At 34.5% G+C, this 20,488-nt stretch overlaps 3 protein-coding genes across 3 annotated transcripts; 2 read left to right on the top strand and 1 right to left on the bottom strand.

The window, feature by feature from the left end:
- The first annotated feature begins 2,945 nt into the window (after positions 1-2,945).
- Positions 2,946-6,161, top strand: LOC135681058 (uncharacterized). Its single transcript, XM_065195340.2, has 5 exons — positions 2,946-3,354; positions 3,677-3,759; positions 4,146-4,454; positions 4,671-4,949; positions 5,812-6,161. The coding sequence occupies exons 1-5, from the start codon at positions 3,057-3,059 to the stop codon at positions 6,079-6,081; spliced, it is 1,239 nt and encodes a 412-aa protein (XP_065051412.2). The 5' UTR covers positions 2,946-3,056; the 3' UTR covers positions 6,082-6,161.
- A 481-nt stretch (positions 6,162-6,642) lies between these two features.
- LOC135681053 (pre-mRNA splicing factor cwf19l1) lies at positions 6,643-17,290 on the bottom strand. The gene is made up of 18 exons (XM_065195334.2): positions 17,149-17,290; positions 16,533-16,617; positions 15,639-15,723; positions 15,358-15,468; positions 13,951-14,030; positions 13,411-13,545; positions 12,969-13,078; positions 12,744-12,828; positions 12,266-12,394; positions 11,958-12,027; positions 11,670-11,714; positions 10,953-11,032; positions 10,545-10,637; positions 10,037-10,059; positions 9,482-9,575; positions 8,784-8,897; positions 7,852-7,949; positions 6,643-7,752 (listed from the first exon to the last, which is right to left on the bottom strand). The coding sequence occupies exons 1-18, from the start codon at positions 17,166-17,168 to the stop codon at positions 7,614-7,616; spliced, it is 1,596 nt and encodes a 531-aa protein (XP_065051406.2). The 5' UTR covers positions 17,169-17,290; the 3' UTR covers positions 6,643-7,613.
- A 16-nt stretch (positions 17,291-17,306) lies between these two features.
- On the top strand, positions 17,307-20,419 carry LOC135681071 (small ribosomal subunit protein uS17). Its single transcript, XM_065195357.2, has 4 exons — positions 17,307-17,441; positions 18,475-18,603; positions 19,025-19,230; positions 20,259-20,419. The coding sequence occupies exons 1-4, from the start codon at positions 17,430-17,432 to the stop codon at positions 20,380-20,382; spliced, it is 471 nt and encodes a 156-aa protein (XP_065051429.1). The 5' UTR covers positions 17,307-17,429; the 3' UTR covers positions 20,383-20,419.
- Positions 20,420-20,488: the final 69 nt, after the last annotated feature.

Raw genomic sequence — 20,488 nt, 5'->3', positions numbered from 1 at the left:
TAGCGGGAATAGTGAGTAAAATTCTTATGCTTATTTAATATATATTCGGCAAATTTTATTCAGTCTGTGTTTTATTGCAGGGCGTGGTTGGTCATATTTATGCAAGTGGGCGTGGTCAATTTTCTCGTATCGATTAGTTATTATTTCTGCAGGGACGCCTGCACAAGATTAGGGCAGGAGGGGCAGTGTTGGTGCCGACGGCAAATCATTGAATTTTTCTATTAACATAATCGAGCATTCCTAGGTGGGAGGGGGCGAGGGTGGGGGTAATATAATAAAACTATAAACTTGAATATGTGCCACCCATACAGCTGGGTTTTTTACCAGCAAAGATTCTAAACATAAAGAAAATGTTGACGAAATTATCCATAAATGAAAATGGTTATTAAATGTCTTTGTCACTCACTATTCACAATATTTGGTTTTATAAAAATCATAGCTGTTATAAACGCGCTGGTTGTAAAATTTTGATTGCCCGCTAAGTTTTTATACCGATTTATCCTCCTTAGGTTCCTGGAGTACTTCTGAGGGAACACATCTTTTGTTTATCATTTATTATCTTCTCCCTATGTGACCGACCTTGTCACAGACAAACTTTTCATTCTCTGCATTTTTGTGCTGGTGTTATCATCTTTCTAGTATTTTCTAATATATATTAACATAACGAGAGTAGTCAAACTCCTCTTTTAAGCAGTTTCCTTCATACAATTTATTTTGTCCTGTATTTGTATTTATTCATTGTATTGTATTCTTTTGCTTTAACCGTTTATTTCATTGTTATATATGTAATTTTTGCTTAGATTGTATTAATTTCTCATTTAGACAGTTCCATTAAAAACTGAACTGAAATGAGCATAAGAAAATTAAGTTTTTACATGCTTTTTTCACGCTTTTTTTCACGCTTTTTTTGTCATAAGGAACCACTTTATAAGGAAAAGGAACCTACATGTAGAAGGCCGAAATATCTAAAGAACTTATACTGCTGAAAAAGAAATCCCTAAAGAATTTTTCGATTTGAAAATTTTTTATAACTGCAAGCATCAAGAAGATCAAGAACTAAAAACCTGGTTCCATTCATTTGCAGCCAACACTCGCATAGATTGTTTGCAGGGACGAAAACAAGTTGCTAATTTTGGGGGGGCGTTGAAGTATGAAAATTCCAACTTTAAGTGATAAATTTTTCATTCGACCAGTAGATCTGTTGTACCTACCAAATTGATATTTGTAAATAGCCCGAACACCATAGTTCTATTTTCTTTATAATTACCAAATCTTTACTCAATAATTAGCCTAAAGCATAAAAGCCTAAATCTCTAAATTTTGATTAACATGAAACAAACATTAAACATACTGTAAGAAGTAAAGCAACATTTAAGCAAAACTAGTATTAGATATACTTAATGATTAGTAGTATTCTTTCAGATCAATTGATCAATTTTATCTAAAATACATTTTTTCACGATATAGAAGCACCAAGAATTTGGGCCTTTTATTTTTGTTCTTGATCGAAAAAAACTACCTTTAAACTTTTCAGAGGGCCAAATGCCTTTTCATTCTTTACAATTGAAATGATGATTTGAGAACAAACTTGTGCATATGCCTGATTCGAAAGATGAAATACTCTTCTTTGATCAAATACTTCTACTGCAGTTTTTGCAATGTGTTCTTGCTTCACAGCAGTTTTGTCATAGGAATTTATGATAAGGACTCAAGGACATTAACAAATAACAGGGGGAGTTTAGCATAAACTCGTTTTTTATAAGAAGCGTTGAGAATTTTTAGTACTGAAAGATTCTTAATCTTTTATTGAATTAACTACTCGTAGTTTCTAAAAAAATTCCCACTCTAATATTTTCTGATCAATGCGGGTATTATTATTCCAAACTGTAAGTTTCAAGTTTCTTATCCGTAAGTTCACCTTGCCTGTTCGTAATTTGATTCAACTCCCGTCAGAAAGAAAGAAAAAGAAAACGGGGCAAATGTGCAATTTGGATCCAGTGGAGACGGGATTCACAATAGAAAACGATTGGATGGGTCAGCTTCAGCCTGTGAATTTTAATATTTAGAATTTTTATATTTAAAATAAAAAAACTTCTTAAAATATAAAATTCACAAGTTTAGGCCTAAGAAAAAAATTCCAAGTCAACCGATACGTTTTCCAACTGCAACTGGATTTTCCAAACTTTGGGGGGGCGTTACGCCCCCCACGCCCCCCTATTATTTACGTGCCTGATTGTTTGCTATTCGTATGTCAAGTGCTTCATTAAGTAGTTTCCTCATATGCTATTCCTGTCTCGCCCCTTTCTCTATTAAGTGTAAGGGCTTATTAAGACAAAACAAATTAAGGAACTATTAAGGAACTTTTAGTACCACAATTTGATGATTTGAGGTCTACGAACAAGGAGCTTTTGGGACTAGGCCTTGAGGTAGGTTCCTTATAAAAAAACGTGCATTACGCACATAGCTATGGATAGAATAATAAGCTTGGGCATCAGTCATTAACAATATATCCTTGTCCTCTGCCCCCGCCTATCATGTGGTCCCTAATGTATTAATTGTTCAAGAAAGTTCTAGGATGGTCACTTTGAATAACATCTCCTAATCGAAAAATTTGGTCCACACCAACCATTTCTCAATTTTAGTTCTCTCTCTGTTTGCTTGTGCACGTCCAAATACCAACGAGATTGTGTCATAAACATGACAGTTCAAAGTCCTTTCTATAAATTGAACCCTCAACCCACAATTCTCAACCAAAATTTTCTATAGAATCAGATGACGTAATGCAACTAGTACTTCCCCAATCCATCGTCCAAGAATGGCTTCCGGTTATCGATGTAGGATCAGTGATTGGCTCAAATGAACAATAGGTCTTACTTTGATTGGCTTATCTTGTAGTTGACGTCGGAAAACTTGGGGTCAAAGTACACTGACGAACTACGAAATAAATAGAGAAAAGTGGACTGATAGGCCAGTGGAGTTGGCGTCCGATCGTAAGAAATTTAGTTCAAGAAAAGGACAGCAAAAGTTCATATTAAGCAAGTTTCAAAGGAGACAAAATGGCTGAATCTCAAGAAAGAGAGCAGAATGTTGTCGCTCGTACAGACGGTGAACCTCAGCAAGACAAATCGTTCCAAGAACGACTGCACGAGATTCCAGTTTACACGATGACTCTTAACCAGTTATGTTCGATGTACTCATCGATCAGAGAAAGAAATGATTATCTGAAGAAGGCTTTTGATGCAGGAGAGCATTACGCAAAGGTCATAGCAGATACAGCTAGGCCTGTCGTTGCCAGTGCCACAACATCTGCCTTAGCTGCTGCCAAACCTATGATAGGAGAAGTCAAAGATCCAGGTGCAATTTCCGGTTTTCTTAATTTAATATTCTCATACAGACTGTAAATTCAGTTTTAGAGGCAGTATACGAAAATCTTTGGTTTACACGTTCGTTTTTGTCAAATACTGATAGGAGGTACGAAAAATGCAATGACGCAATTTAGGGTTCACGTGTCTAGGAATTGCCAACATCAACAAGAGGTCGTATTTTGTTTGAATTCATCAAATCATTTACAAAGCAGATAATCTACAGTAGTTAGTTTTTTATATGAAGGTTTTCATAAAGATATTTCATTTTTTTTTGCGAGATTGAAATCACACAGTTTGATATTTTTCTTTAGTTGCTGCATTGGACACTATGGCTTCCAAAACTCTAGCAGAAGCAGAGAAAAAGTTCCCAATCATCAAGAAAACTCCTACAGAGGTAAGAATATGCATTGATGTTTAAAGAAAGATCAGACCTATGCTCTGTTCAGTTTGAGGAGCAAATACTCAGTGCCACTGGCAAATAAAACAAGCCATTTCATAAAGTCATTTATCGGCTCTCTAGTAGGATCAGATTGCAGAACTATCACAGAGCTGTGACTTAGAGCACTAGGGACTTTTAGGAGTTCTCACCTTGTAAAGTGCAAAATAGAAGCAAATTAGACTCTTTTATTCCATGAAGTAACAATTAACTTTCAGAAGGGAACTTTTTGTAGTTGATATATGATAAACGACCCTCAAGTCCCCTTTAATGGTGGGAAAGATACGGTCCCCAAAATTTCTGATCCTATGTCCTGACAAAATGTTATGTTGCTTTTATTTTAGATTGCTGAGACAACAAAAGAAGCAATAAAGGCCACTGCAACTTCATGCCTAGAAAAGTTTCAAGGCACTTCAGCAGTGAAGAATGTTAGTAAACAAGTTGAGAATGCGATATCTTTGTCAGAACTGATGGTAGAGATATGTTTTCCAACTGATGGTGCTGATCCAAATGATTTGGCTGAATTGGAAAGGGAGGAGGCTGCAGAGCATGAAGGGGCTGCAGTCAGAGTTGCAAACCTCACAGAAAAAGTGAAACAAAGAGGGAGAAAGCGGATAATGTCATTGAAGCCAGTCCAAGTTACAGTTGATGCTGTAAGTACAAATATCTTTATTTGTGTTCCAAATTATGTGCAGTTTGACATCCTGACAGTTATTGTAAAGCATCCAAATCCTGACAAGAATTTGACTTTAATTAGCTGCCTCAAGCATAGGGGACAAATTGTCTTACTACTTTACCAAGCTACCAATACTTCTATATCTTAGTTTGGATAAAAATTATAATGTTGCTTTATAATTCCAAATTGCCAGGTTCAGTATGCCCAAGAAAGGATTGCAGATATGAACCAAAAGTTAGATCAGGGAACAAATTATGTCAAGGAAAAGGCTGGTGACGCCAAAAGCTTTATGAATGAGAAAAAACAAGAAACTGAAGAGTTTGTCCACACTCAAGTTGAAAAGACAAGGGAGCTGGTTAAGGAACAATGGGATCATATTTATGAAACTACAATGTACATACCATCTAAAGCAATCAAGATATCCGGAGAGGTATTTCTCTCTACCAAAGAAATTGTCTTTGCATACACCCAGGTAAGTTGCATAAATATACTTTAGAATCATAACCCATTGACGTTCTGAAAGCAAGTGTCTTTGAAATGAGCTTAAATAAACTGGATCTGTATGAAGCAAAAAGTATAAAAAAGTGTTATGTGGCAAAGTCTTGATTTTAGCTGCGAGTTTAACTCCATTGATGTATAAGTAAAAGTAAAGTGCCATACAAGCACGATCTGGACAATATTCAAACCTTTGCTCAAATATCTTCAACGGGGCCTATTTGTCTGCAACTTGGAAGACTTGACTAGGGCAGGTTACAGATTTTACAATTTCAAGGCAGATTGTGGACTCTGCAATTTCTACAGCTTATCTCTCCAAAAAGAATTTAAGATGGTTTCGGGTATATTTGATGCAGCTTGGGCTTCCAAGCCTAAAGGCAGTATGTCCCATCATTCAACTTTTCAGGGTTAACAAAAGGCTCTGTGGCTTGTTTCTGATTGAGAAAACATCAAGAACTAGCCTTGCATTTCTGATTGGATATGTAACAATAGGTCAAAACAGTGGGAAATTTGAATGGCCATTAAAATGGGTCGGAACAAAGTGCCTTTAAGAGAAGATTCTTCAGGTTGAAATCATCCTGAAATGGATCTGAAGTTATATTTCTGTGAATATAGTTTTGACTTGTGTGGCCATAGTATTGTACTTATTTTTATTTTGTATTTCTGTTGTTGATGGGGCATTCATAGGTTTGTGGCATTTATAATAGCCCTCTTTATAGTGGTAAAAGCAACCAATAAATTTAACTATCCATGTTTGAAAATGTTTGCAAAATGAGTTTAAGAAAAATTGAAGTATGGATACAAATTTTGCTCCTTATTTTGTATGTGTCATTTTAAAGGCACATTCAGTTACCGAGCTACCTCATGCAGTTGTTGAAATGATGGAAAAACACTTTGCATCACTGAAAGAAGTGGCACCTCAGTTTACAGAAATCACAGACAAGGCTGTTGCATATGTTGTTGTTCCGGCCCAAGTCGTATCAGAGTACATTCTGTCTTCAAGGCCAGTGCAGTGGGTCATCCCAACCATTATCAAAGCAGATGAGGTGAAAATTATGGAAGATGTTGAAATGTCAGAAATTGATGATGCTATGAGAGACAAGCAGTGACTAGCTGCCTCCATATTTCGCTTAAGATATGCAATTGGTCCAGATTATTTGTTTGCTACTGTAGACTTTAGGATTAGATTTTGATTAACGAAAATAAATAAACAATGATCAATCCATTCTAATACAGTAATTATTTACACTTTGCAGCAAATTATGTATTTTTCTTAAAGTAGTGTTATTTTCGCAATTATTTCTAGATGCATTATTCATTTTATTTAAGAAGACAGCAAACGCTTACATTGCTACCCATTTCCATTTTCACTTGCAGCTGCAACACATTATTCAATTCAAAAAAGCAGACTTAAAAGTTAACACATTGTAACAACTTATTGTAATACAGTGGGAGATTTTTACAATGAAACTGAGCAGGAGAAGGGGACTGGGCCTAGGGTCAGTTTAAGGGAAGTCAGTTTTCCTGCAATAAAGACATTTTTATGTACTGTGTAGCTCCAGATTTCAGTTCTAAGTCATTTTGTCTGCTGCCATCTTGTCTGTTTAAGCTTCCCGCTTTCTTAAATCATGACCATCTTGTATTGTCAATTTGCATACTTCCTTATTTAAAGCAAACATTTTATCATTTATTTGGAATCTTGCAAAGAATCATGGTTTGCTGTTCACCTATAAAAGTAGCAAACTCGTTGCTAATTTGCACATTGGTTCAATCAAGCAGTCCAGCAAAAACCTTGGTCCCAGTGCTCTTTTCCGCAATGCTTTTTGTTTGAGTTCTTCAATTCATCCATTGCTATGTAGCTGGATATCATTTTGTAGTTCATTAAGAATTAGTTTATTTACAAAATTAGCTGTAGTTGTTTGAAATATTGATGACTTTGTATTTAAATACATAAAGTATAAAAACATTGCTGTTTTTCAGATTAAAATGTTATTAAAAAATTGCTGGAAAGAGCTGATTGGAGTGTTTTTTTAATCCTCTTTAAAACCCCTGCCTAGAAAACCTTAAGCAATTTAAATAGTTGGTTTTATTCGCAAGCAAAGAAAGGAACAAGGTTTTTAAGTAACGCACATTTTCTGACATTTAATATTCACTGTAGTATAATCAGAGCAGAGAATTACAAGAGTTATGAAAAGTGTAAACCCTTTACAAGCAACATTAATCACAACAATTATTTACATGAAATAACAAATTTTTTATGAGAGCAAAGACGTTGTGGCCATCGAAGGTCTTCAGCGAAATATGTTGTATTTGTAAGAAAATTCTGGTAAAATGTTCATAAAGCAGCAAGCTTGCATTGCAGATTGATTCTCGCTTGGTTTAACATTTGTCAATAGTAATTTAATATAATTTATTATTGGGAAGTTTGATGATGGCTTGGCAATCAATTTCTTAAACTGATGCTGTTCACCGGACAGAAACTTTAATCTAAGGGAATGTTTTTAAATTTGAGGAACTACAACTTCAACTATGGCCTTTAAAAGGGTATGATTTACATATATAAAAAAAGGTTTTGTAAAATTGCACAGTTTTACATAACTAAAAACGTAACGTATGTAAAACATAATTTAAAAACTGTCAGTTATGAATTGAAATCAAATGGAGTAAATCTCACTCTAAAATTTTTAGTGATTCTGGTTTCTTCCTCTTTTGATAACTTGCAGTTTTTCCAGTCAACCTTTTCGGGCAGATCCAAGAGCTCAGAGCTCGCCAAAACTTCCCTAGAAAGAGAAACTCTATTGAAAAATTGCAAAATGAAAAGAGAAACAATAAAAATAAAGAACGAAGAAAATATACACATCAGCTAGAAAGGTGCAAACCTGCCAAACTGCAGAGGCATCTTAGACCTCACTCGATGTAGCAATCTGTCTCCATCATCAAATTCGACTGCGAAGTATGGCGTTGTCACTGAAACCATCTGAAATTCAAATCATACGCGAATCAACCCTTGGGAAGCTCGTCATCAACCATCATATTAGGGATTCTGGTCTGAACCGCCTATAAAATCTAGGCCACCTGGGAAACACCAACTGGGTATGTCAACCCAACAGAATTACAGTCAATTCCTTTTCTCACGTTTTCAACAATACTTTACTACAATCCTAGCCTGCGTGCAGAATTAACAAATGGGAGGCTACTAAAATCCCTACCAAAATTATGTTTTGAACATATTCTATCGCATCCCTTTCTGCGTTTGGTCCTTTCTTTTGGGTACGTTAGTTTTTTTTCAAAAATATTTTAGCATCAGGGCGTTCTAAGGACTTTTGGCAGGAATTAAGGAAGAAGTTTAAAGAGGAAGCAATCAAAGGATTCCATCAAGGGACGAGCTTGGAAAGCAGGCAGTAACAATCTTATTTTCGAGATTTCTGACTAGCTCTAAATTATTCTATGCCAATTACTATTAAGCGATTAAGGGCCTTTTTAATGAAGAAACGCAGATTTGCAAACATGAACAAAAGGTAAACTACATAATTTTCAATCTTAGACAAGACAAAATCTCTCTTGACAAATAAAAAGTAAATAGCTTTCTGCAGCTACGACACAAATATTGTTATTTCGAATACGGTATGCAAGAGCATTCTGAGCGAGTTGCATAAATTTGTTTTCGAATGTAGGTATGACGTGTTGAAAAAACAGCAAATCTTCTGATAGATGTCTGGAGAACTACAGTTATTTGCGACAATTTCTGCGTTCATCCCTAGCATATCTCCCAAAGTCTTTATACTAACGAGCTTTTAGGAAATCAACCAACCTCCTGAAGATCCTTATCTTCAGGGACATCAGCAAACTCTAAACTTTGTAATTGTCCATATTCTTTAAACGCAGATTTTGCTTCTTCTACTTTCTCAAGGTGAATTGGAACCACCTATCGATAAAAACTGGTATGTATATATACTATCAGATTTTAAAGATAAACTTTTCACAAATAACCGACCTCATCTTAACGAATGAATTACGCATTTGTCAATAATTAATTTGATATCCTACTAGCACATGGGTAGGAGAAACAACATATTTTCAAACTATTAATGGCGTCTATGTGAGACGAACATCTGAAAAAGATCACCACAACATGGAAAAAGAATAACATACTGAATAACATACTTAATAAAACATAAGATAGGGTGAAAATGAACTTTCACGTGAAATACAAACATATTCTCAAAACAACACGTCTCTGTGGTACAGAATAAATTTGAAAATTCTTGAAATAAAGAATTTTCTTCCGTGATCTATTTCACTGTGAGATTCAAATATTTCTCGTGAGATAGAATATTGCAGATAATTGCAGTGAAATCTGCTCGTGCATTTTTTGCTTATTGCTGTCAATACTCAATCGAAACACATTCTCAAACAAAAAATACGACCGAATTTCATAACACAATTAAAATAAGGCAGACATTATGAGCTCAACAAGGCAGAGCCACTAGACATTGCAGAATCACATACTTGCAGTTGTAAATGCTGCGTGTAAAAGTTTCTTTCAAAAATTACCAATCCCATTTGCTGCTCTTTAAACATCTTTCTCAAACTTCGCTTGTATCTTTGTGATGGTTAATTCTCTCAAATATTCAAATTTAACGGTATTGCAAGAAACTTGTGTATGATAAATGAGAATTATTGAGCAAACAATAGAAGGGTCAGACCTGAAATGGTTATAGGAACATCGCAATGTGAAATGCTAGAACCTGAAAAAGGCTATGGGTTGTCAGAATTGTGGAAAAAGGAAGGAAAGCAAGGCGAAGATAGCACTAATTGTTCAAGAAGAAGCAAGGTAGAGAGGGTCAATTTGCCAAGCAGCAGGTCGAACGTTTGATGGAAGAAGAGTAAGGGAAAAAGCAAAAAGGAGATTGGGTGACGTAATCAGAGATTTGCAGTTATGTTGATAATCATCATGATCAAGGTGATCAGACATAACTCAAAATATTACTAAAATTAAGGGTTAAGTTGTTTTTTCTACTAACTATATGGACAACATATCTCGAAACTTGGATTAAAGGATACTTTTCAATTTCCATCAGGGTTTCCTGCAAAACAACGGAAGAGTTTTCAAAACCGAGCATTGTTGATGATATATCAAATTGGATTGATTTGATCAAGTGAAAAGCAAATTTATTTGTCAGGTAAGAAGACATGATCTGTCAAAACTGATTCATTAAAAAACCATTTATTCTAATTTAACATATTAGAGGTCAAAGACATCAAACTGAACGACCTGAGCTAAAACATTGATGTTTAAAGTAATGTGCTTTCATTTCTATTTGGGCATGCGCACAATTGCAGTTGTGATAAGTGACCTCATTGACCCTTGGTTGAAATTTAGATTAGCAACTTTATTGGATATCAAATGTATCGGCACAAGACAGGTGAAATCAAAGGGAATAAAGCTGACACTAAGGAATACATTACAAACTTTTAGTATAGTCAAGGCTTAGCAAACGCCAGCACTGTGGCACTGCAATGCCACAAACAAGGACATAACGGATGAAATGAAAATTAATCTGTAAGGTACCTCAGGTAAAACAACAGTGGAGTTGTAATGGTGTATTGGACAAATCAGAACATGGTTTTCTGTTAGACCACCTTTAGCCAGCGCCAAATAAGTCTGTTGAAAATAAAAAGAGGCAATGATAGAGATTTTGTTTGGTTACGAAGATACAAAATCAGCAATCATCGTCACTTTCAATAATTGCAGGGGCAACTTGAATTAATAAGAGATCTATCTTAAACAATTATTCTAAACTTCGTAACAATCTTACTTTAAGAAGTAAAAGAAAGAGAGTAAATTTTGTCATTAAAGTGTCAAACATTCATTACAATATGAAAATTGATTCTGTCCACAGTAAACTTGAATCAAACTACCCAAAGGCCATATAAAAAATAAGACAAAATATAAAAACATCGAAGTAAGCAACTTTACCTGCAGTCCAACACTGATGACAAGATGCTTCTCCACCTGTGGGCTTCCGAGACAAAACCAGCAAGGACCAGTAAGTGCCGCTAAGCAATTAAACAAAACGTATCGACGATTTTTTCTAGAATTGTATTCCACAAAACAGGCAAATTTCACATCAAGGCCTTCTTGATAATTCTAATTTAGTCGGAATTTGAACAAAACAATTTGATATTAACATGTTATGAATCATTAGGTGTTGACTGTAAATATGAACCACTTTTAGGCCATTAACTAAATAAACTATTTTGCGGAATACAGTAGTAGACTTGTGGTGGTAAGCGTTGTATTCAGGGATCTGTTGTTCTTTGCTTTGAGTCTTTAAAATTATTTGAATAAGCATTTTTAATAATAACGAGAATGATTATTTGGGTTGGAAAGGATCACTGCTCTATATAAACATGATTTTTATACCATATAGAAGCTAAAATTTTGTTTTATTTTGGAGAATGATGGCTTAGTTGCAGACAGATTTACCGAATGGACAAACCCTCACTCTACCAAAGTAAAGTGTTTAGTATCCTCCTTAGCCCAGTACATATACTTTGATAAACATTATATTAAAGACAGAAAACAAAACTGATCAGCCAGATATTAAAGAGTAATGACTAGTGAACAATACGATGAAATTTGGATGAAAATGATTTTTAAACTTTGATATTCAATCACAATTTGTGTACTCACGTGGTCCTTTAGCTTGCTTCTTTTGTCGACTGGTGTCTTGGAAATCTAAAGCAAGAAATATGTTTTGAATTTTGAAATTAAGCACCTTGATCGTCCTAGAATTTAAAATCTTTCTTGCATCTCAAAATCAAATATAAGTTTCTCTAATGTATAAATTCTGAAACAAATAACATCAAAGACCGTTAAACATTCCAAAAGCTAGACTGAAAGATTGACTCATAGAAATACAAACAACAAAGCAACAGCTGAAAAGAATCAGTTAAATGACATTCAAAGTCAATCACCTACCACTTTTCCGCTTTTTTGACTCGTCTAGTTTTTTCTGGTCATAGAAAAACTGTTGCTGCGATGGTTTTGACTAGAAATGAGAGAAAACATCAGCAAAAACAAAAAGTGAAGGTAAACAATTCATTATATTGTAATCGAAATAAATCCATGTCTTGTATGTTTTGGGTTGCTAAAACTACTTCAGTAAAAGTCAAATGCCTTTTATCAACAAAAAAAGGTCTTAGATTTTAAAATATCAAACGACCTAATTTATCTATTTAATAAAAAGATGAAAAACAATGCGATAAGGAGCTAAAGATTCAAGAAACCTCGCTGTCTGTTTGTTCCATTTCATGCAGAATCTTTTTGAAAGGAAATTCAGTTGAATCGGCTGGTTGCTTGACGAGTTCTTCCCGCGTCATTTTTGACATGGGACAAATGTTGAAGGCATAAAGAAACTACAATAGAAACATCAGCAACAATCAATTAAGAACAGATAAACTGTGGGAGAATTTGGTTGTGGCTGATATTGGCTGTTGATTTATAAACATTTGAAGACAGCACGGAAAAGCTGAAACATACCTTTGTCATTATCCGGCTTTTATAATATAAGAACGAAATGTACTGGACTATGCTGCTGCCACTTTTCTATGATATCTTCAAATCTTGTAGAAGATGGTAATACCCAAGGTTTATTTTGAGATTTGCGCATATTATTCTTTATCAATCTGTTCAACACAACTCTGTAGTTATCTTTTTTCAAAAAATATTATCATAATGAAAAAACTATTCGAAGGATCAAGTCACCTTTTTATTATCCTTGTTTAAAAATGGCGCAAGGCAGATAAACCTGGTTACATGTTCTTGCTTGCCCTGCAAAACGTGATGGTTCCTTCAAAAGAGAAAATGTCATTATCTTCAACACAAGTCATTAAAAAAACAATAGACCAAGAGGACGTTTGATGTTTTAGCCGAGGTAAAATGCAAATTTGGTACATAAAAGATGATCATAGAAGCCTGGCTGTGACTTACCTGTATGGTGTCCGTTCCATGTGGTAGTCCTCATGGCAAGTAAAATGATATCGAGGTTTCAAAACGGAAGCTGCAATCGAAACCAGTTTTGAAGAATCTGATACGTCAACCTGGAAAAAGGATATCACTCCTAATGAGTGTCTCAATAATGAATGAATGCTAGGATCAATTAACTAATGTATCTGCAAAATTAGAATCTAGATATACTGAAAGGGCAACTTTTAAATCATCTCCCCTTTCAATTAGAAGATAAACTTGATTTCATTTGACCAGAAGAGTAGCTATCACCACTTTTAGGCTACTCTCAAAAACATAGTACTGAAGAAAAGGGGGATTTATTTCAAGAAACAATTACTGATTACTTATAAGTTTTTTTGAAAAAACTAAGGCTTGCAAAAATTGTTGATGGTGCATTGTAGGGAAAAAAATAGCATATGTTTACATCAAAGTTTGTGTATTTTTGAACATCTTTAGGCCACGCACTGGTCATCAAAATATCAATGCCAGCAAACTTGTCATCCTCTTTTGGTTTCTTTAACAGCGCCTCTATGTCTGAATTCTGAATTCTGGTCACAGACTACAAAAACAAGATCAAACAATTTTAACAATCAAATGTTCACTCCTACCATTGAGCACCAAAATGATGGCTTTCTTATGGTACAGAAAGTAAACAGGACAAATAGACTTAAAAATATAAACTGTTTTCTTTTATCAGGAGTCAGAAATTATTTGTAACTGTTTTCAATCAAAGATTATGACAGAAAATTGTTCTGGAACTTGTATTTAATTAAGCTACAAAAAACACTTTAAAAGAAAATATTAAGATGTTATTGTTAAACACTAGACAGTTCCGCTGAAGAGGATGAAGGTTAAAAAATTTTCAGCAAAAATTGTTTTTCTGTTGAGCCTCATACAATTGACAACAAGACCCAGGTTCCTAAAGCTTTTTACAATAACGTTTTTAACACCCAAAATAATTTACCTTGCTTCCAACACCTCCTGGTTTACCTCCAACATATGCAATTTGCAATCCTGACACAGTAGTGTAAACTCCTTTTTTGCCTTTCAATAAACAAACATCCTTCATGAATGTTATGAAGTTGACTGATTCTATTGATACAGCAATAAACACATTGACAAAAAAAGTTCTGGGCATTTCAGGAAGGATAAAGAACCACTTTAGAATCAAGCAATTGCATCAACATACTCAATATACCCAGGCCTCTCCGGGAAAAGAAAGTAGGCGGGCTAAAAAAGACCCCTGGTGGTTTGGCTGCATGGGCTATTTAGCCCTTGCAGAATTTGTTGCTTTTCTACTTCTGTTTGGGTATAAACAAGGGAATAAACATATTGCCTTGTCTACTTGTAAACATTCTTTATCCTTAGAAGACAGTTTTGTGGGCATAACCTCTCCTTACAATGACAAAAAGGGATATCTAGTTTTTTTTGCAAAATGGCAAAGTTTTCTGAAGGAACACAGACTTATCGAGTAGGATCAAACAAAACTTATCTTTATTCCCAAAAAAGGGTAATTAAAAAAAAAGGGCAGCAAAATATCATTTTAAGGGTGAGATAACATTGAAATATACTTCTTTTCTATAAAAAAATGAAGGTTGACGTCAAGTATCCCAGTTTCTTAATGGTACAGGAAAATTAAATACATATTCCTTCTTAAGTATTTCTTAATCTGAAAATAGCACAGAAAATGGAAACATATCATACTGAAGCTCTTTTGTCTATCACCCCTCAAAGTATAAACGTCAGATAATTTCAAAAAGGAAGCAGAAATTTCTAAGTGGATTGAAATTAATGTGAGTGATAGGAAAATGTGAATGATTGGTTCTATGTTTTTTACCAGTCTCAGTCCCGTATCTTTGGCCTAGTTGAAGAGTCCAAGAGCAAAAAGGAACTCTTTCTGTTTTTGCTTCAAGAAATGAAGTTTTTTAATTGTTTTCTATCCCATTGCTAGTTTTAGCAGGTAATACCATAGTTTGTTAACATTTGTTGTCAAAAAAAAAATTAAAAATTTTCTTTTTATAACAATATTTATAAAAACCATCTATCCCTTTGACACATAGTTATTCATAAATACCCTGGTATATAGCAGTAAGTAGTTAAAACATTGGAGAGTGAGATGAAGCCGACTGAATGTGAATGTTGTTATAAACAACTGCACATGCGGAAAAAAAGCCCTTGCAAATTTTTTTGCGTGAGGTGTGCGTGGGCAAGGGCTATAGCCTGTGTCTCCGGGAAAGGCCTGTATTATACCAATATACTCTCCTAAATAGACCAAGAAAAATCTTGAGGACGTCAAAAACTAGCCGGTTGCAGTCAATTGCAGGGAAGAGAAAAACTCAACTCTACCTAAAACAAAAAGTAATTTTTTTACCTAAATATGTGATGTTATGACATAGTTCTCCCCCATCTTCAAGTGACACCTGTGTATAGAAACTTTCAAATTCTGGTGTTGCTGGTCCAAGTATATAAAATGGAAGTGGTGCTGCAATTGAAGAAAAAGGAATAAATGAAGCAAACATTTTATCAACATTTTACCTCTATCATCCCTCAACTTTTATAGCTGCTTTTAAAATAATTCATATGATAGATGTAAAATTGAACATTCCATTAAAAATAGAAAAATTATATGTCAAAAGACACCCCATACAGTACCTTTGATGCTTCCTGTAATACATTCTTTCCATTCTTTTTCACATTGATCAGAAGCTGCAAAAAATTGGCCTGGGCAGAGAACAACCTAAAAACAGAATTCGAGTGAACACAAAAATCTTTGCAAGATAATGCATAAGTTCAAGCATAGGTATAGAAAATTGTTGTGAGTTTATTTTTGTTTGTTTTCAGTGCATTGTGGTATTCCGATTTGATACATAGAAAATTGTGTTGTTTTATAAGATTTACTGCAAGGTGATGATGAACTAAACTGGACAAAAATTGTCAAATTGCCTTTCTTTGAAAAAAGAGACAAGGCACTCTTGCTTTTGAAAAAGCCAGTGAATGCATCAGTCTTTTTTAAGGGTCATTTTATAAGAATATGATGAAACAAATTAAACATAATAAAATTACAGATGAAGTAGCAGAATGCAATTCAAAGCAAAAAATATAAATAAAAAAAGGAGCAATAAAAATAATGACTTTTACATCAACATGGAAATAAGACAAGTTTGTGATGCTATAATGAGCTTCTGATTAAAAAGAGTAGGAGATTCTTATCCAGTTATTAGCTATCAAAGATATGTAAAATTCCTGTTTTAATTAAAAAAACTTTAGTCTTGAATGTTTTTTCACTTGTTGGTTTTTACCAAATGCTTTAAATGCATTTTAACAATTTAATGTTATGTTTAGTAGAAATATCTTACACAAACAAGAAGGGTGATTTACAGACAACCTTCAAAAATTCTTGTGATCCACTACTTTGACAAAGCCTCTAAATATGTGTAGGGTAGCATGCATCTATAAAGTCCTTCATCCATCCTACCCCTCCCAAGAATTGTAGGTTCCAGTCTCAAATAAATGTAAGAAAACAAAAACAAACTTAATTTTATTTACCTCAAATGGACCATTCTTTTTGTTTAGATTTCCAACTTTCTTAAAGATTTTTGCAAATTGCCCTTTCACATCACCACAAACAAGTCTAGATAAAACAAAAAAAATTGATGCAAATTGGTTCAGGTTCAGGTTCATTATACTTTAAATTCCACAACATACCTTTCCACTAAATACTTAATAAAAATACAGTAAATTAAAATAACAAACAATTATTGCCACAATAATATATAGAACATAAACTATCAGTGGGATATGATGTATGTATGGGGAATCATTTAAAGGAGGTACTCTCTCAATAGTAAAGCTAACCAACGAGAGAAGCCCTACTATATACAAAGATATTGCAGCACTTCACAGATATCAAAGCAAATAATACCGAAATTTCGAAGATTGTAAAATTGTAAATCAATGAATCTTTCCTGGGGAAAAAAGCTGGTCTTTGTGTCCATGAGTCCAAGTTCTAGCATGATTCCAAATCAAGAAGGGTCTACTCATGTTGAAATGACCTGCTTTGTTTAATAATATATTTTTTATTATTGCTAAAAATATTAAGATTTTCTTTCTTCAGATTCTCAATCTTTTTTTAAAAAATCGAAAAAATATAACTGTATCCTACATTTTAATTGATTCCATCATGCCACCAAAAATTAAGAGCAGCAAATGCTTGCTTGTTTCAGTAGCTAACCAGCATACCAATAGAAGACAAAAAGGTCAGCAATTTATGTATCATCGGATAAGGTTTTCAACTTTAATCATGGCAGCCATTGTAGAATTTCGAAAGAACGCGCCACATTTGAGAGATCTGGTAACGAAAAGAGTCTGGGACTGAGCGATAAAGAGGCTCTCGACAACGTGATATTTCTTTTGCCCTTCCTTTGCTACGAGGACTTACTGAGAATGTCTGAACAGGTTGGAGTTTATTTCGCCTTGAATAACCTTTCGACGGACTTAATTTTTTGTGTCTTTTGATGATCTAACATATGATGTTGTCAAAATGGTCAAGATACGGCCAATTTCTTAATTCTGGGTCGCACTATTGTTGCATACATATTCGATTTCTGCTGTATTGAGGTTTACGGTAATTTAATTCTTTTTTATTTAGGCAAAAAAATCGTACTGTAACTGCCTTGTGATCCATATAGTTTTAGATTCATTTGTTTGTTACAAAATAAGTTAATTTGAGAATCGTCACGAACCGTTTCACATGCGTGTATTATAATTGAACTCATTCCCAGGTTGGTACGGTAGATTTAGGCCAATTTATTGAAGTCCGCATCTCTGCTCACACTGATCTAATCCAGAGTTTTTTTCAAGAAAAATATTGGCAATACCAAGGTAGAAATATTATTAAAATTGTGGTATTATGTTAGACAAATCAAAGATTTAAACAAGAATGATGTTAAGCCGGTGCCAATGATCTTTCCTCATGAAAAAAGATCTATAAACTTGAGAAAGGCTTGGTTGTAGTGGATACCAGCCTCAAAACAACCCCAGTATTCAAATGGGCTGTCCAACATCATATCCTGAGTATTTAATGCTGCTAAAGCTTAGGCTTCAAAGTTAGTTAAGGGACACCTATAGCAACTAGGAACTTCATCTGCCTTTTGCTGACAAATTCATCAACTGTACTTTTTTATCAAACCTGTGCTTGTTATTGCTGACAAAGTAATTTGAAAGCATGTTCCTTTTTAAAATTTACACTGCACCTATAAATCAATCAGTCAGCTCTAACTTTCAATGGTATTTTTGCTCGAAGCCTCTGCACTCTGTAGGTTTGGTAGATAAAAATAAAAGAAATTCTTGCTGGAGAAAGTTTGTATCCAACTGTAGAATTGCTGCAGGTAGGCAGGCAGCTGTTATAGAATCATAGCTGGGACTTTTCAAGAAAACTTTCTGTAAATAAAATTGAGAAATCTCTTTGACTCCTTTTTTGTTTTTGCAGACAGAAAGAGCCTATCAGAAGCAACGACCCATCTTCCAGAATAAGAAGAGGGTTGTTGGAAAAGTCACTAAAGCCAAAGAACAGAGATTTCTAAGAAATGTTGGCCTAGGTTTCAAAACGCCAAGAGAGGTTACTGCTAAGTTCAATTCATTTCTTCTGATAATATTTCCATCTTATAAGTTGTTTGAAGCATCTGCAAAAGACAAGTGGTCAAGTCTAAACATACGCTATATACTCAATTATATACTAACTGAAAACAGATTAGAAAAGCTAATTATATGAATGATGTTGTCATTGCCTATACAAGATTGAGCTTGTGTACATGAAATGATTCCTCTTGACCATAACAACTGACAGAGGAAAAAATATAATGTTTACATGGCAGCAGTATTCCAACAAAGTTTTCTTTTGTATAGGTATGTAGGAAAATTGTCGCAAAATGTGGAATTTTTACATTCACTTTTGTCTTTTAATTTTATCTTTTCTTGAGTGCTTGAGTGCAGTTTTTCATCATTCCAAGCCAGTATTGAAAAATTGTTAATGTTTACAGGCAATTGAAGGGACATACATTGACAAAAAATGCCCTTTCACTGGTGATGTCAGTATAAGAGGACGTATTCTGACTGGGATTGTCCAAAGCATGAAAATGAAAAGAACACTTGTCATGAGAAGGGACTATTTGCACTACATCAAAAAGTACAATCGATTTGAGAAGAGACACAAGAACTTGGCAGCTCACGTCTCACCTTGTTTCAGGTATACATTGGTGCAAAGTTTTATCTCTATAAACCATTGCTAAACCACTGTCAAGATATTTTAACCACTCTGTAGTGATCAATTTTTGAGTGTTGGTATAAGTTATAGCATTGTGCATTTGTGCTATTTGCACTGATTTCAAGGGGGAAGCTAGCTCTCTATACACTAAACAAATCTTTTAACAGCTGCAGCTTTAAATTTTTGAAAAAATTTTGTCATTGAAAACATCTATATATTAAGGAAACAGTAATGATTCCATGTTATGATGACAAATGTTTATTTGTGAAGTACTTAATGGTGTTGGTATGTTAGATTGCAGTGCTGATTCCTCACTAGTCTAAGAAAGCACATTGTGGGCCTTCTCCAAGCATTGCAACGTTTTGCAAGCTTCATTTCTAGTGTCAAGCTGTTCTTAATACATAGAATTTCATTTTTGCCATCAAATTTTTGACCCAAAAAGAGGTGGACAATTCACGTAAAAAGGTGGTCCCCCAGAGGGAGACCAGCAGCTCTTTCAGTGGTCTCTCTCATATGGCCAATTCCAGTTACAGGGGTGGACAATTCCAGTTAAAATTTGGTCACCTGACAGTTACCCTACGGTAAGCACTCTCTCACAGATAAAACCGGTTGTTCCTGGTGCATGGGAGACCAAATTGTCCACCCCTGCTAGCTGACCATTTCAGGCTGTGTCTTTGTAACTTTTGTTGCTTACTTGCTATCGGTTTTACTCATTCATATATAAATGTTCTATGTTTTATCTCTTCCAAAATGGTCTTTTTAATCAATTTAGGCAATTACTCAGAATTTTGCCCGTAGTTTGCATTGCCATTAGCACCTTGTTTATGATGGGGTAAAAACTCAATTGAATATCATAAGAGGAGCAATGATGACATTTTAGTCTCGTTCGTATGAATTCATTGATTATGAAGTTTTGATCTGAGCTCCACCCATCACTGTCTTTATTACATATCATAGATTCAAGGTCATTTGGACATGTCTTAGCATTGTCTGTTGTATTGTTTTTCTAGGGATGTGCAGATGGGTGACCTTGTGACTGTTGGCCAGTGTCGACCATTGAGTAAAACTGTCCGATTCAATGTTCTGAAGGTCAGCAAGGTACTCAAAGGAAAGAAAAGCTTTGAAAAATTTTAATCCATTTGTTGATGTATCCAATCAAATGTGGAAATTATGTCAGCTGTATTTTTCCTTGTTTTCTCCCAATATTTATGTTCTGTCCCTTCTTTTCCAAAATCTTCCT

Source organism: Rhopilema esculentum, chromosome 18 (genome assembly GCF_057945365.1).
Source record: "Rhopilema esculentum isolate cy_ngs chromosome 18, ASM5794536v1, whole genome shotgun sequence".
Classification (NCBI taxonomy): domain Eukaryota; kingdom Metazoa; phylum Cnidaria; class Scyphozoa; order Rhizostomeae; family Rhizostomatidae; genus Rhopilema; species Rhopilema esculentum.
Note: the sequence above shows the minus strand (reverse complement) of the source record. Positions and strands in the feature narration are given on the sequence as shown.